The sequence below is a fragment of the Leuciscus leuciscus genome (genome assembly GCF_965113295.1).
Source record: "Leuciscus leuciscus genome assembly, chromosome: 20".
NCBI classification, from domain to species: Eukaryota; Metazoa; Chordata; class Actinopteri; order Cypriniformes; family Leuciscidae; genus Leuciscus; species Leuciscus leuciscus.
Genome location: NC_138744.1, coordinates 14,052,714 through 14,071,103, shown reverse-complemented (window position 1 = coordinate 14,071,103; position 18,390 = coordinate 14,052,714). Strand labels below are relative to the sequence as shown.

General features: G+C 38.3%; 1 protein-coding gene across 1 annotated transcript in view; it reads left to right on the top strand.

Annotated features, from left to right (window-relative positions):
- The window catches only part of znf804b (zinc finger protein 804B), a 98,930-nt gene extending 82,161 nt beyond the window's left edge, over nt 1-16,769 (top strand). Inside the window, exons 3-4 of the mRNA XM_082148749.1 lie at nt 12,097-12,227; nt 12,380-16,769. Coding sequence (XP_082004875.1) covers nt 12,097-12,227; nt 12,380-15,821 — 3,573 coding nt within the window. The 3' untranslated portion in view covers nt 15,822-16,769. The remainder of the gene's footprint in view (nt 1-12,096; nt 12,228-12,379) is intronic.
- The last annotated feature ends 1,621 nt before the right edge of the window (nt 16,770-18,390 follow it).

Sequence of the window (18,390 nt, the reverse complement as noted above, 5' to 3'; positions counted from 1 at the left end):
CCTTTATATTAACACAGTACATTGGGTCCTATTACAGACTTTTCTGAGAGTGTACTGTACATACAAGCAACACCTAAAATTTACAAGCATTAAAATTATGTAATGAATTATAAAAATCAATAAATAGTGTTTTATATATATATATATATATATATATATATAATATAATTACACTTGTTTGTATCACTCCGCTTGCGGCGACTGTCATGGCGGTCGAGCAAATCCACCATATTTTTAATAAATAGGCCTACTACTGTAGTTGTGTCACGAAATGTAGTTTTAAGAGTTTTTTTAGGCGAGAATGTATTTAGACCTCAAATATTTGACTAATATATAATCTTAGTGCCTATTTTACGATCGATCTGTTGAGGCGCTTTTGCAGATGCGGGCTCCAGGCCATCAGTGGCCATTCAGCGCTCATACTCTCAGAGAACAGCATCATCTCGGCCAGTCCTTCGGGAATTTGCCGCTGGTTCTTATGTAGACAGTGGTTAAACATGAGATATACTCATCTGGGGTATATCAAACGGCCGATCTTTGGTCTTATTAATCTATTACTTTTTCCAGAGCAAATCGATTTTGGTTAAGGGGAAAATTAAGTTTCATAAAATATTTAGGCTATATTTCACTTGAATCCTGTACTAGAGTGCTGCTTGTACGTTTGACTGAATTGTTTGCTTGTGTTTATTTCCTAATGTCTTTTATAATGGATATTGTTGATTTAAAAATTGTTGTTCAACAAATATTATTATAAAACGGATAGTTCCAGTCCTTGATTCTGATTGGTTGAGCCGCATTTGAAGCCATTGTAAATTACTCAACAAACATACACCTGTGACCGCATTACATTAGTATTACTGCGCAACTGTCGTTTGTGATTCTTTGTTTCTGCATGTTGCTTGCTTGGCAACCTCTTTGGAACTGCATTGCTTGATGGAGGAATGTGTTATTATAACGTTATATTTTTTGTTGCTGGTGTTTATTTTATGAATAAAATAAATATTAAAATTAATATTTTTATGGAGTAACCATTTTATAAAAGCAATAAGCCCCTTGAGGCCATGATTTACAGTGAATTTAGAACAGCTAAGGGGTGTTGTTAGGCACCACGCGGAGCGGAGTTCTAAATTCACTGTAAATCACGGGCCTTATTGCTTTATTTGAATCCGTGGCAGAAACAAAAGAGGGTTTTAAAAGACACTCCGTTGTTGTTTCTTATTTATTTACTCACGTGTGTTGTCGAACTGTTGTATAAACGCAATATCACACTCGTAGCCGTGCGATATGCTGTATATCAGCACGCTGTGATTACCTGCAGCCTCGTGCCTACAGCCGAATCACAGCCGTGCTGATATACAGCGATATAGCACTACTCGGTATTGCTCATATATATACTGTATATATTTTACGGTAAAAATTATCTTTAAGAAGTAATTTAAGTTAAAAATGATTTTAAGCTACCGTATATATATATATATATATATATATATATATATATATATATATATATATATATATATATATATATATATATAACTGTAAAAATTATCTTTTTGAAGTAATTAATAAAAAATATATTTTACATAATATTATATATATATATATATTACTGTCAAGAATAATTTTTTGACTATGTTTTACAAGAAAATACAATTTTCTACTTAAATTCTTTGTAATTGTGAAAATAACTAGCTATTTCTGAGTGAGAATTGTTTATACACTATTTTTTTCTGTATTACTATAGTTATTTTAAATATATTTTTTATGGATTTATATATTTGAATACCATTAAAATGTTGAACAAAATGTAAACTTATGTCCATGTTTTTTTAGTTTTTTTTAATTAATGTTGCAACCCATTGATTTACACAGTTTAAAAATTGGACATTTCTAAACTACTATAATTTGAAGTTTAAGACAGAGCGCAAAAACACCAGGTAACAGATGTTGAAACAAACTATGTTACAACACTCCCCAGTCTCCTGTATATAAAAAAAGCATCTTTTAGCCTGTGTTTATGTGTGTACAGCAGGAGAAACAGCTTCTGTGTGGATGAAAGCTTCCTCTGAAAGCTCCTTACTGCACCTTTCTGCAATATCCGGTTCCAAATCTCCTCTCCTCTCCTCCCTCTCACTCGCATCCTCTAGGCTTCAAAGGGTCTCCTTTCCTGATCCTCTCAGGCACCTTACACACATACTCATTACAGCATTCAAACATATACGCAACACACAAATGTTACAGATCACCTAACCTGACAGCCTGTCATCTTAGGAGCTGCTGAAGAGGGTCTAAAGGAGTTTTAGCAGACAGTTTTTTTGCCTGCGGCCCAATGCTAACACTCAACACATGAGCCCCATGCACGGTGTGCATCAGACGGCAGAGGATATTGGAAGTGTCTTTGGTGGATTATCTGCCTGTGAATGTGCAGATTGGGGTGAGAATAATCCACATGTTGATGTTTTCCTCCTGGGGTGAATGAGAGTGACAGTTTATAATCAACGTTAAGTAGAAACACCAGCATCCAAATCTCGGCCGAGGATTACATATTTCCTTCGCTCGCGGCTATCAGGAAAAGGTTTGCAGAAGAGACATTGTTTCAGCTGGTAGTCTGTAATCTTTAGTTTGAGTTTCAAATTGCTAGATAGGTGCTTCTCATGCGTGGGGTTTTATCATATTTCCAGGAATTTTATTAAATGTCCTTCTCAGCAAAATGCTCTCGTTCGGCACGAAACTGTCCATAGAGATGGTTCACGCTGAGAGAAGGGAGAAAGAGAGGGAGTTTTTCATTTTCTTTTCAAGTAAATGCCTGAGGCTTATCACTGCCTCTCTGCACCAACTGCAGTTGGCCACAGAATAAGCAGTGATGAGATTAGGCTGAGTGTGATTGGCGCAGACTCCCAACAGAGAGTGTTTGTACTGAAGGTGGCGTAATATAGGTGGCTTTTTTTATTTATCTGGCAGCCATGGATTTGGAGACGTGAAAACGTGCTGAATTGATGCCACACAGTAGAGCAGAGGTAATGCACAGCCATTAGTAATGTTTAATGGGCAAAGTGGCATGCTATCTGTCTTTGTTGCATGGTAACCTTTACTAAATCACACTGAATGCTGAGTAAAATCTTTTCTACTATAGCAAACAGCACTACGAGTGCACATACAAGAGAAGGGTTTTTGACATTGATTTCTTTATGCTCATTGTGATTTACACAAGCAGGACACTTTCTTGGATCAGCAATCTTTTTTGTTGCTGGAACAACATTCCTACCAAGCAATCAGAGCCCACTGATTTCAAAGGTTGGGGAATGTTGCTCCAGGAACAACAAAGCTTGTTGAATGCGGAACTTGTCCTGCGACCTTGTAAATCACAAGGTGGAGTTTGTTTATCCAGACAGGAATAATAAAATGAGCCATTCATGTAATAATAATAGATTTTTTGAAAAGTGGTGGCCATATAATTTTTTTTATATATATTTATATTACATTTCAAAAGTTGTGGGTCAGTAAGATTATTTTCTTTTTGAACGATTTTTTTTTCCAGCAAGGATGCATTAAATTGATCAAAAGTGAAAGTAAAGCCGTTTGCATTGTTACAAATTTTTTATTTCAAATAAATGCTGTTCTTTCTTGTTTTCACAAAAATACTAAATAGTAAATCAACATTTTCACTATAATAATAAATGTTTCTTGGGCACCAAATCAGCATATTAGAATGATTTCTGAAGGATCATGTGACATTCAAACTACATTACATAACATAATTACAATTACATTGTAAATTACATTAAAAAAAAATTGAAATAGAAAACAGTTGTTTTAAATTGTATTAATACTTCACAATATTACAGCTTTAACTGTATTTTTGATAAAAAATAAATGCAGCCTTGGTGAGCAAAAATCTTACTGACCCCAAACTTTTCAGCTGTAGTGGATATCTTTTAATTTGATATAAAATCACATTACTAGGGCTATCTATCGATTTTAACCAATTACATGATATATGTAGGCATTACATCTCTAAAGTGGCTTCAGTAGAATGTATTGAACATAACGATATGACAATCCATCCTGCAATCGAGTTTGTTTGTCTTAAGGCTGGAATACACTACACAACTTGAACAGATTTTAAAAACACTAGGCTTCATACAGTTGCCGACTTTGTAGATAGTTACATAGGAAAAACTGGGCATCATACACTAAACCACTGAGGATCACACACTACCAGACTTTCAAATCATTACAAAACAAACTCACGCAGAAACACTAGTCTTGCTGCTTCTGTAGGAGACATGTGACAATTGAAAACAATGTGTTCTAAAATCAGCCCAAAATATCAAACATTTTTGATACCCTCCAACTGGATGGAATCAAAGTTTGAAGCTAGAAAATCAGGCCAAAAATATGGTAGTGTAGTCATGTATTCCAGCCTTTAGGTAGAATAAGGGTCTGTTCACACAGGACCTGTTATTGCATTCTGTCTGGGCTAAATTTTAATAGTACAGGCATATTTTTTTTTTTTGTATTTTAAGATGCAGTGCAAACAGCAGCTACACTTTTTAAAACGACACAAGAACGCGTTCATCACACTAAAAAGTGATCAGTTGATCAGTTTTTATTTGTATTTTTTTTTATTATATGAACTTGACAATTCCACATAATTTATTCAATAATGCATGAAGTTTATTTACTTAATAATTTCTATTTTAGTTTCCTCACTTTTTAAAGTTAAGTCAACTGATCACTTTTTACAGTGCTCTCTTTCAATGATTCTGTTTTCTTTTGACAGCCCTTCGAGAATGGCTTACACACGGTCTCTCTTGGTCTTGGTCTCTCCATATTCCCCAGGAGGAGGAGGAGGAGGACAGTGTTAGCAAACTGACCCCGCTCAATGACAAAGTAAAAAAAGTAGTTTCGTGGGCTGCAGGAAGATCCAGAGAAGGGGACTGCCTGTTTCACAGTGCAGTGCACTATATGGGATGAGTGGGAGAACGAGAAAGCGGTGCGCTGCTCTCTCTGTAGACTGCCAGGATGAGTAGGCTCTTATTGTCTTCTGCCCTTGTCAAACGCCTGGAGCTCTCCAGGGTCTCCGCAGCCCAGCTGAGGCTCTATTCATCTCCACCTGCCACATCCCGATAAAGGTACAAGAGAGCACAGTGTTAAAAAAAGAAACAGAGTTAGAAAGGGAGAGGGGAAGATATGACTCATTTTGAAAGCATCAGAGGACCAGCTATACCTGAGGGGAAGAACAGACAGATGGAACGGTGTTAGACAACTCACACACATATACGCAGACACACACAGACACAGGTGCGCAGTCTATTCCGTTTCAATGCTTCATTATGCAGAGAATATTCTCTCTGTTTCTTAGTGCCGCTTGATTCTTTTTCTCGTGTGTAAAAGAGAGAGAGGCAATCCCACCTGTTTGTTGTGTCAGGTTTTAGACTGGGAGGCAGGCTGACTAATGTTGCTCACATGTGCTCAGGAGGTCCAGAGAGGCCTGTCACAATACGGCAGATTTAACTAGGGAAACTGGAGCATGCAGAAGGACCTCACACACACACACACACACACACACACACACACACACACACACACACACACACACACACACACACACACACCCTCGCAGTCGTATGCATACGCAGGTGTTTCCAGGTAACTCGACAAACAGGATGACTAAAGAGTGTTGTAGCTGATATGCTATTTGTAAATTGGCACACAAAAAAAGACAGTTTTTATTTATTTTTACAATGCAAGATATTAACTTTTTTCAGATGCCGATACTAATTTTGATGTTAAAGGGATAGTTCACTTTGAAATTAATTTTTGGTATGTTTTAGCTTACCTCAAGGGCATCCAAGATGTAGGTGTCTTTTTTTCCGCAGTAGTTTCAATTTTGATATTTTTAGGTCAAACCGTTCTTGTCTGTCAGTCATATAATGCAGGTCTATGGTCACTGTCTCAAAGAGCATGCACAGAGTCCAAATTAAAACAATTCCCCGTCGTCCAAATTAAACAATTCCCCCTCGTAAGTACACATTGATGGCCTAAGACACGAAACGAGCGGTTTGTGTGAGAAAACGAACAGTATTTATATCGTTTTTACCACTTATACACAGCCATGTCGAAGTGATCTGATCTGACGTGTTGCGCAGACTGGTGCATAGATATATACACTAGATGTCGCCTTAAAGACATTCGTTCCAATGAACTGCCGTAGACAAGGCGACATCTAGTGTGTATATATCTATGCACCAGTCTGCGCAACACGTCAGATCAGATCACTTGGACATGGCTGCGTATAAGAGGTAAAAACGATATAAATACTGTTCGTTTTCTCACACAAACCGCTCGTTTCGTGTCTTAGGCCAACAATGTGTACTTACGATGGGGAATTGTTTAATTTGGACGATGGGAATTGTTTTAATTTGGACTCTGTGCATGCTCTTTGAGACAGTGACCATAGACCTGCATTATATGACTGACAGACAAGAACGGTTTGACCTAAAAATATAAAAATTGAAACTACTGCGGAAAAAAAGACACCTACATCTTGGATGCCCTTGAGGTAAGCTAAAACATACCAAAAAATAATTTCAAAGTGAACTATCCCTTTAATACTGATATTGATAAATGGCTGATTTTATACTATTTTGTATACAAAAAATTAATAAAAATAGAATAAAATAAAATAACACCCTTAGAATAAATTAAATTAATTTCAGCATTACAATGTTATAATGTACAGTATGGATCAGCAAAATGGATACTCATTTTGAGATTTGCTAAAGAATACATTTGTGAATGTATTACTGTATTATTGTAAGTGTATTAGTGTTCAGGCAGACTAAATTAGCCATTTAGAATCCTGTAATAATGGATTTTTGGTGGCCACATCAAAACAATTATTATAATAATAACAATTGAAAAGCATAATATGCATATTATTATATTAATAATTGTATGATAAATATGATCATGTGACACTGAAGACTGGAGTAGCTGCTGAAAATTAATCTGAATGGATATTCATTTTTGAGATTTTAGCTAAAGATGATATTTTTCAGTGTTATGAAATGTATTCATGTTTACATATTAAAATGTGCTTTCAAATTCCAAAATTCCAGTAAATTAAATACTTGACAAATTATGCCATTTGACTATTTTCTTTTATTTATTGGAAATGTATGGATAAAAACAAAAGATAGGATTATTCATAATAAATCAATCCGGTTTCAGTTGGATGAGCCACATGTAAAGACACTGAAAACAGCTGACATATGAATACCTGTGACACTGTGAACACACATCAACTGAATTCTGAATTAATATAGCAATTTGCGATGTTGTCTGGCAATCGGTTTCCAAAGTAATCAATATAATCAACAAAGCCTGTTCAACTGAGCTGAAAAGTAAACAATAGTTTTCTGCTTGGTGATTATTAAAATCATGTCACAGATGTTCTGCAGTATATAATATGTTGTTGTCCATGAGTGTAAACAATGCATTTAACTATCCCTTTTGTAGGAAGATCTGCATTTAATGTTACATGATTGAACAAGGCAGCCATGATTGGCACTGAAGCTTGTAAAGATGACAGCTGTCTGCGTGACCCAAACTGAAGGGAGCAGATGAACCACAATGACTTTCAAATTTGTGAAAAAAAAAAGTAGCAGACAGAAATCCAGCTCTTTGAAGGCCTGTTCCTGGTGAAATGTTACAAGGTGACACCTCCATGTCTGGGCTCTGCGAGGTGGACAGAGATGTTTCAGCCAATTAGGGAACAGCCTGCTCTTGTCCCAGTGCTAAAATGGCAAATCTGCTAATATCTACAGTGAGGCCGAGTTCACAGTCAGTGTCAGCTGTCAGACCAGATTTCGCACTACCATTGCACCTGCGTTTGTGTATGAATCACTGGTTAGTGTTATGGGTAATGTGCGTGTATTAAATGGTGTTTGTAATAGAATACAGTTTGATACTCATGTATAGATTTATTTATTTTTTATAAATTTTTTTAAGTAAAGAGGGAAAGTGTGATCATGACTCAATTCTCTTTTTGAGACTGTTTTTCACGAGAGTGTGTTTGCTCAAGGTTGTGATATAATGTGGAAGTTGGCAGAAACTCTAGACCGGAGAGTATATTAAGGCCTATACCTGGCCTGGAGATTTGTTCCTTAATATAAGAGTGAGGAAGAGACAGATAAATAGAAAGACAAAGGGTTCTAGCAGCCGATTCACTAAAGGAATCGTGAAAACAACGCCAAAATGGCAACGAATTATCTGCTAAACAGCATTTTCTTTGCGCTATTCTCCAATTTGCAGGTCATATTTTACTGTGTTCCACTGGAACCCTTCACCACTGTGATTCAGATACTTAAACGACTCTCAAAAAATGCTAAAAATGTGCTTGACTTCATGGCACGTCTGTATAACTTTCGTCTCCATTCGATCATCATTTCATGAATTACTGCTGTGATTATCAATAGAAAACATCCCTTTTAAATTAACTTCCGTTTACCACTTGCTATACGGATGCTAAATGGTGGCAGAGAAATAATTGCAAATTGTAAAACAATCATTTGGTAACGAAAAGTCTAATTTACATAAAGTATATAAATTATGTATATTACAAATTACATTCAAATGAAGTGTGTTTGTGCTGAAAAGAATGACAGTTACTTAATTGAAAATCTTTTTTTAGTGCATTTAGCATCTAGTTAAAAACTTGATCACGGTTGGTTAGTGAGTAAGATGCAGGATTTTGCACTAAAATAATGTGAGCAGAAGTGGTGCAACTTGAAAGCTCATTTGTCCCATAGAGAATGAGAGTAAAGGAGGAGCAACATGGTTAACAGGGTGTTGTTGTTTTTTTTTTTGTTGTTTTTTTTTAAATTTATTTCTTTGTTCAATCGCTCATTTGGTAGGATCCCACCAGGCCAGCACCAATAAACACGTCCAGTTTTAGATTTTTTACAGGGGCTTAACCATGAAAAAGAGAACTAATGAAAACCTTATGCTGTGTGCAGTTCACAGCATTTTATTGTCTTTAAAATGCCATGCACATCGGCCTTAGTTTCCACTATAGTGCCTTTATATCCTCTGATATAGGCTCTTTACCCTGCGCGCATTGATGGGATTCCTTTAAGGTCTATTAACATTAGGATTTTTAGTAGCAATGTAAAACCTTTTGAGGTCTGTTATCTCAGCTGGAGAATCTCAAAGTAGTTGAGATGCAGATATCAAAGGGACCGGCGCTATAGAAGATGCAAGATGCTGCATTACTCATTAATTACGATTCAGAATAGCTACCACTGCTAAAGGTTTATAAAAGTATCTTAATGGGCTTTTTTATATCCTAGTGAAAAGACGTGTAAGTCAATAATATGCTAAAGGCTCTATCCTTACACATCACATGCAGACAAACCTCTGTTCTTCCACATTGATTAATCCGTCAGTGTTTGATCATCAGCACACAACAGAATTGATTTAATGGACTGGAGGTTGGAGGTCAATTAGAGCATCTAATCACCTCCAATTCTCATTAATCTCAACACAACTCAGGGTTAAAGTGTGTGTTTGTGAGTTGCAGTTCATGCCACAGGAGAAACTGTAGTACTTAATACAACAAGGACTGTACAACAAATATTAGGTTTTAAAAATCAGAGAATCCTTTTGCATCTCTATACTAAATGTTTTTGATTCTTGCCCAGTCAGTGTGATCAGAGGAAATTAGTTATTTTTGACAGTTTAAAATATAGTTTCCATTGGATGGTTCAAATATTCTTTTGTTCTTTCTTATCTGTCAATTATTCATGAGGCAGATGTTTCATTGAAAGTCCAAATTATCTTCTGAAGGGCAAAATCGAAGGCATTATGGATATGAGAATATCCAAAGCTAATTATGAGTAGAGCATTTAGACATACTTTAATGTGCCTTATCAATCATATCAGTCATGGAATGGTTTTATACTATAAACATCTCATTCTGTCAAAACCATCATTGTGTTTCCAGGCTGTAAAAGAGAGAGAGAGAGAGTAGTGCTTTCTGGAGTAGCACTTAATTAGAAAAAGAGGCTGACCTGATGTTTTTTTTTTTGTTTTTTTAACATGGAGTTTAGCATATTTCTATGAGACTTGAATGTCTAATAGTAAGCTTAGTGGAAAATAAATCCAAGATGGCAAGGCAGAGATAAATGATTTTAAATAATGAATTTCATTCTCTGAAAAGTAGTGCAGCGCATACTTAAAATTATATTTCTTTAAATTAAATTATATATTGCTGTTAATTTTTAAATTTTTAAAGAGGATCATTGTTAGCTTAGCAACATGCAAGCTTCAAATTCTATTGAAATTATTTCACTCTGTATCAGTGTATATTTCACTCTGGATCAGTGTATTGTAGTGCTTTCATAAGTTCCATAACTAGTAGATGTTGCCTTAGTTTTTGCATTCCATAACACTGCTTTTCCATTATTTGTCCATGTAAGCCTGCGCCAGATAGACGTGTTTGACCATTGTGCTTTACATTTTTTTTTTTGACTTTTAAAAATTTTAAAACGCACCTCAAGACCTTGCATTTTTTCCATTCCACTAGTCTGTGTGTCTTGTTTTTAAATATAACAACCCACTTAGAAGGCAGTTTCTTATGTAGCCAGTATGCAGCGAGGCAGCTCTCTACGTAGGTTTTGTAACAGATCTGTGGTATTATTATGCTTTTTTAGAATGAAACAGCACTCACATTCTGCCTTTGTGTTGATAAGCAGGAATCTGAAGACAAGGGAAATCGTGTCTATTATTTACCTCATTCAAGTGCTTTTTTCTCTCTTATTTGCAGTATTTTTATATGTACATGTATGAAAATGTGTGATGCCGCCACAAAATGAATCTCAGCTCTGTTTAGAATCTCTCTTCATGACAATGAATTGAGAAACTATGTGCTAATAGTTTGACATCATATCAGCAATCTGTTTATGAATTGAAGTAGTATTTACTGAATTAACAGTTCTTAAATTAATTTGCATGTTTGTTCATTGAAATCTGAGTTTGATCATTTGTCATATGTTGTTTTTGGAAGGTGAAGGTTTTTATGTGAGTATGCACTGACATTTTTGTGGTTCCTCTAGTGTGTGTATATACCCTGAAAAGCTCTCTTCTGTGAAGCTCCCTTGAAGCAGGCATCATTAGTGTGTTTTGCTGTGTAAAGTCAGCCGCCTCTGTTGGGAGTTAGCTTGCTAACGTCTCACAGATACAGTTTTTTTTCCCTGTCAGTGCTTGTCACTGCAGCAGAGGGGAACTGTCCTCCTCTTGGCACTCCCTTCACAACACCAACAAAATCTTGGTATAGGTTGTGCATGCATGTGATCACAAAAATAAAAGAGTTTTGGCAAAACCTAAGGTGCTTTGAGTTTGTGACACACTATAGTCCATTTCCATATTTTGTCTAATACCAATTAAAGACAGCAGTGTGTTTTTTCCTTACTTTTATGTGTGATTGTATTTTATTACCAGACCAAATTAAACACCTATGTCACCTGTGTACTGGGGAGAAAGGGGATGCAGTGAGTTACATTTTCATTGCCTTTCATGAGTCAAAACAAATATGGCTTTCTCTTAAATTTCCCTGCTGAGTAAAGTCAAAAGTGTTTGGCTGTGATCATGCAACATTCCGTTCATGTCTACTGAACAAATTCAGGCGCCACTGACACTTTTATTGTTTTGTGATTGTCTCTTGACTTGACTTGCTGATTTTGTTTACTTTGTTGCGATTTTTTTTCTATAAAAAAATAGACAGGCATCCATCGATGTGGTCTGTACCTTTTCCAAGGAGCTTTTTATCTGGGAAATTGATTGACTGTACGGTCTCTATTAACAGAAGCATTAGAAAGAGACATTTTTATATCTTTAAAAAAAAAACATTTTATCAAATGTGTCGTAAGGCTGTTTCGGATTGTTCTGCCCCAATTGCACCCCAGGTTAGACCTGGATTGATGTTTCTTTTTTCCTCTTGGATAAGCCTTCTTTAGGGTCTTTATCCAAGCCAAACAAGTGGTTTTCAGAACTTCTTATCTCTCATTATCACCTGCCTGTTTTGTCTTACAGAGATTGAAAGAGTTGAAGCAGAGAGAATTTGCACGCAATGTCTCCTCCAAGTCCTGGAAAGATGAGAAAAAGCAGAAAAGAGCTCTGAAACGACTGCACCAGCTTGCACAACTCAAACAGCAAAGAGATAGGTAAATCATAAAACACTTAATCACAATGTGATAATGTGTTGTACAGTAAATGCATTCTTTATCTAACACATGCACTATATATTAGATTTAAAGAGATTTGAGATCTTTCAGCATGGCCTTATTATAACACTGTCTTCTATTCTTGCCAACAGTGATGACCGGAAAGGTCCAAAGTTAAGGTCTAAAAACAAGGATAAGGATCCCGTTCAAATCCTCACTGCTGGCAGTAGAAAGTTTGACACAAAACCAACAGCATCCTTGGTTCAAAACTCAAATCCTATCTCTACAAACACCTCATTGAAGGGCTTGTCCTCCACTCGTATGCCCACACATCAGCAGCCATGCCACGAAAAACACCCCTTACCGACAAAATCCTCTGCAGGACACCAGAGCCCCAGGGCAGGAGTCTCATTCTGTTTCTCTAGACGAGCTCAACTAAAGCTTGACTCCTGTGCATCTGTGTTTAGTGATGGACTTGAGGAGGCCAGTGACTATCAAGAGCTCCAGCGCCACAAGCACAGACTCGCCCTGGAGGCCCTTTGGTCTGGCTCGTGCTCACCCAGAACCCCAAATAATGATGACCATGATTTGTCCCATGATCCACTGACTCTGGGCTGGGTGGATGAAGACTCTCAAACACCTCAAACGGAAGCACAAGCAAAACATGTGGAGAGCCCTGAAATTCAGGCAAACTATAGCACAAGTCAGCCAGAGAAGCTGGGGTGTCCTGACACACACAGTCCTGGAGCAAACTGGAAGCCAGCTGGTTCAGAGGACAGATTGCGTGATGGGGGGCAGAGGCCCAGGGCAGAGGGGGCTTATGCGGGATCAGAGGGGAGAGAATGCCTCAAGTGCCCCGGCCCTACTGTTTACACAGATGGACAGGGTACCATGGCCCAGGGCCAACTCCAAATACTCAAAGGCTCACACCACCATACACAGAAAAGCTGCGAACAGGGTACTATGCAGAAAGGGAAGGACTGTATATCAGAAAAAGAGACAGAGGAGTATAAAATACACAGAGTGTGCAAGGATGAAAATATAGGTTCTTTCCTTAATGTAGTCAGCAAGGACGGAAGTGTGACAAAATGGCCTTTTGAGCTGGTGCAGTACACTTCCGACAAGCCACGTGTATCTTACAGCTGTAACCCTCACTGCTATTATTTAAAACACAAGGAGGGCAGAGACAAAAGCACAAAGGGGACAGATCTTGGTGTTGTTGACAAGCTCACAGGCCAGAATGACAGAGCTAGGCCACAAACACAGGATGTTCCAGGAGATAAATTAGGCATTTTAAAACCAAAGAAACCCAAACACAGGAGAAAGGGGAAAAATCGTAGGCATAAATTAGATGCTGTCAAGATCCGGCAAGCGGGATGCGCATTCAAAACCTGCTCGCAGACAGAAGCTGGAGGACACTTTGAATTCCAATGCACTCCAACCGACACGTCACAATACAAGCAAGCGTGCACTGAGAGGAGGCACAAGCTGGGAAAGAGGAAAAGATCAGTGAGAGATGAGACTTCAAATGAAAGTGACACCCCAGAGCACAGCCTCAAAAGCATTGTTGTAAGCTCGCTTTCCGCCCCGGCACGTAAAAGGAAGAAATGTCAAACGATGAGGGGGCTTGTGTCAGAGCTGCGCTTGGTAAGGCGGAGGCCTTTGTCATATTCTGTTCACAACACGACAGGAAGAGAGGATAATTATCGCTGGTATGACAACACCTATGAGTCAAAAAGGGATGCTGCCTCAACTCCCAACAGTGACAAATCTGGGTCGTGGAGTGGCCTGTCAGACTTGACCTCAGATGGAGAATGGCCTGTGTACCACATGGGGAGACGCTCCACCTCACCAAGATCAAACTATCTATACCCTTTGAGAAAGGAGCACAGTCAGCCCAGGTCTTGCATTAGAAGTTCCTCTTACATTGTTCCTCACTACAGTTATAGCCCATGCAGAGATTTCGAACATACAGGAGACAGTTGGGATTATGCAGACTCTTGCATCTACAATAAACGGAAATATTCAACAGTTTATAACAGCCCCGATCAGTATGAGAGATACAGCATCAAAAGGCACAAAAAAATTGTTGAGGAGCATAAACACAGAGAGCAAAGAACTCAACATACAGGCAGGCAGTTGTTTTATAGAGTCTATGACAGTCCTGAACCTCAAGAGGATGTCAGGGATTGGTGGTATGAAAGACTTAGCCCTGTAGGTAGGAGGTACCGGGAGAGGGAAGAATTTCCTTGGTCAAGTCCAGAAAGAAGTGAAGACAGGTGGTATAACAAGCCAGTGTCCATTCGTAGCTCCAGTTCCTCTAGTAGCATTAGCATCTCTGATCTTAATGGGGACTGGTTGTCTAATTCCCATATTAGGCCATCTCCAACTGGACAGAGTCAGAAACATTGCAGTCATTCTGGACCATCCGAGAGATTGGTCAAGACCAAATCATCTCCTCTTAGAAAGAGGAGTCACTCACCCCCATTAGCTACAAGTAACAATGTAGCTCAGCCTAATTCCTTACAATCAGGTGTAGGGAAGGAAGATGATACTCATAAATCTAACCCAATGCCAAAAGACCAGTTGGTTGGATCAGACCAGAAGGATAAAGTAAAGAAAGCAAATGTCACCCTCTCACTTCCGCTAATTGGTAAATTACCCTCTATTAAGAAAGGGGCAAGAAAAATAGGGATAAATAAAGATGCAAGTGCCAGTATTGGTAACCAGGTTCCAACATCTTCAACTGTCCGATCAAATCAACAAGTTATACCTCAAATTGACAGTAAGACTTCAGAACACTTACAACAAACACATGGGCAAAATTACAGCGCATCCCATGCTTGTCTTGAAATTGCCAAGGAGGATAGATCAACAGAATCCTGTTCTGCTTTAGTTCTGGGTCCAGACAAGATTTGGTCACGAAAACTTAACATCAAAGACCAAGCAGACAATGCAGAAATTGCAGGGATTCACTGTCCAAAATGCACCACCCCTCCCCTTTCTGAGCAACCAATCACCTTCACCAATGATGAGATTGAGAAGTACAAATTGCTTCAGCTCCAGGCCCAGCAGCACATGCAGCAGCAGCAGCACCTTCAAGAGCAAGTATCTGTGGACATGAGCCATTTACCAGTACCAACTGCAGAGCCACCTGACCAGACTACACTTTCAGCCTGTCTACCATACAACATACTCCAGCCCTCTTCTCCACCCTCTTCTATTGCTCCTCACTCTTCGTCTGTTACCCTGCTATCACCCCTTCATCCCAACCTCTCTCAGGCCCAATTTGCCCATCCAATTCCTGCTGCCTTCTTTTCAGTGCCGCCAGCTACTATGTTGGCAGCTCAACCCTTGCACCTGATCCCAGCCTCATCTTTCCACCCAGTTCACCCTCACCATCATGTTCCTGGGTTGACTCTCCACCCCCTGCCTCCCACTTCTCTGCTCCCCACAATGCTCAGTCCGATGCCCATGGCTGCCGCTGCTGCTGCTGCTGTTGCTGCAGCTGCCAGCACTTTGCAGATCCACCCCCTACTACACCCTCTGTTCCACAGCCAGGACCTTCAGCGCCACCCTGGACCAACCAGCTAGTTCTGGTCAGAATGAGAGGGGAAATGAGAATAAGAAAGAATATAGTTCTGACATGAAATGTCCTGCAAGACCCCTCCAATTGTGCTGTGAACTTTCTGATGTTTAGGTTCTCCTCTCAGCCAAAGTACCTGTTGAGTAGTGATTTATTTTTGTTTAATCTCTGTGTTGCAGTGTCAACTCAAAGATAGCAAGACTTTTTACTTTGTTGTTTACCATTCCATTCTTTATACAGCCATCGTCTCCCCCGCATTAACACACAGATGAACCTCTCCTGCCTCACCGCACTGTGATTTATCAGCAGTTGAGCCCATTCAGCAGTTGGCTGAAATTAAGCATAACCTGAAGTCAAATTAGAATGTTAATGCCTTTTTCAATTAGTAATAAGTATAATTAGCATATTTTTATAGTTACCCAGCAATTATTCAAAGGGTTTTATTTATGAAGAACTAGGGGAAATATCCTTGAGCAAAGTTAAACTGACTAAGCAAAATGTACATGAAACTTCAGAATGATTCAGAATAAAATTCAGATTTTTTTTTTTTCGGGAATATGCAAGTTGACATGATTATTTGGTGCAGAAATACAGCATGTGTTTGAGCTATTGCATCTCTTAATGGATTTAGCAGTGTTCACCACTTTGGGTGAAGACATCCCAATTTTATTTGATTACATTTTTCTGTGTTGTTAGTAGGGTAGAGTGAGTTTGGACTTGCTCCGCTGTAGTGTGGACATGCAATAATGTTGTTGTTTTTTCCAATCTATTTAAAGTGTAAAATATTGAATTGTATTTATGTATTCATACTTTGAAATGTAAGTAATAACAAATAACAGGCACTTGATTGTTCATACATGTTTAAGATGCTTTTTATTCACTCTTATTTTGGTAGAGCCAAACATACTTTCATCTGTAAGATAATGTCATGGGAATAATAATAAATTAAATGTAATTCCAAGAAATGACAGCTTTGTCATTACTAGTGTCTTTGAGGTCTAGATTTTGACTTTAGGCTTTTAAAACTGAGCAGCGATTGGCATTTTGCCTGGAGGAGGATTGTGGCTGAACTGGTATTTACCCACCTCAAAAAAAAAAAAAAAATATATATATATATATATATATATATATATTGCCATAATACATGTCAAATTCAGTGAATGTTAACACACCTTCATTTCAAATGAGCAGTGCTTCACTTCTCAGATCTGAGGGACTGGGATTTTGTGTTAATGATGCTTCTCATTGCCAGCAGTGGCCCAATAACACAACTGTGCATTTGCACTAATTAACTCTCTCAGGTACAAGTTGTCTGCTCTGGCAAGGAGGAGCTCTGCTCTGCAGTCTCTCACTGGCACTAAACGGATTGGTGATTCATATCTCTAAACTCTAACTCAAACTGTGTTGGGCCTGTTTTTTAATAAATACAGAATGATGACAGCAAATTTGTGTCCTGCTAGATACGATAAGATATTCATTGCTTATTGAGTGGAATGGTTTTCTCTTTTTGAGTGCACTTCATGTTGGAAATGCAGGGTGATAACAAAAGGTTCCATATGATGGTCTAGAGTTAATTATAAAACACAAAGTATCCTATAGAATTCATAGAATTGCAACCTTCATGTCTCTAGCAAGCATGTCTGGTTGCTTCTAATGCAACTGGAAAGTAAAAACAAAAATAAAAAGATCATAGGAAGGATGGATGGAAGGAAGGAAGATGGTAACAGTTTGTCTGCTGCATCTCTGACTCAGCCTGGTTTGTGCCTTACTGGATCAGATGTGAGTTGACAGCATCCTAAAGATTTTGAGAGGCTCAAATGAATTTTTTATTTTATTTTTTGGTGACAATCTCGACGAGGATCCATACAGATATCCGGTAAGCCAGGCTAGCTTTAGGGAGAGACATAAGGGAAAGCAGTGTGTGCAATGGTTGCCCTCCCATGCCCCAAATACAGCCTCTCTGCTGGCAGACCTGCTGCCACGTGCTCGTACTCCACAGGACAGCAGATCAAACAGACTATGAACTAGAGAGTGGGGATAATTAGCAGATGTTACAGAATAAACTCACTCTTCAGCCGCTTTCTCACAACCAACCAAACTTCCTGATTAATAAAAAAAATTCACACTAAAAAGAAAGAAATATGATAAACAGGGGGAGTGTGATGACACATGAAAAATAAGATTAGATGCACTGTTCAGATATATAGTGAAAAACAAGAGGAATCGAGATAGTTACAAGCTTCACGCATTTACATTGAAGTGGGGTGTATTTGATGTAAGCCATGACATGCACTATATTAGTTCTTCTGATATGACCATAAAAATCCATATTCCATATCACTAAGCCTTGGAGCCAATTATAATCACAGACGAGTTATATAACGTAAAACTTTTTTTGCACTTTTTCTGGAGCCAATGGAGCCAAACTTTTGCCTCATTATTATTTTCTTCTACAGTAACTATGAGGCATACAGTAAGACAGAAAACACTACATGCCCCTCATAGTCTAGTGCCCTGCCAGCCCCTTATTTAATATGCCACTGAAGTAGGGAGCCACTGTTTGCCGCTCATCGCCTG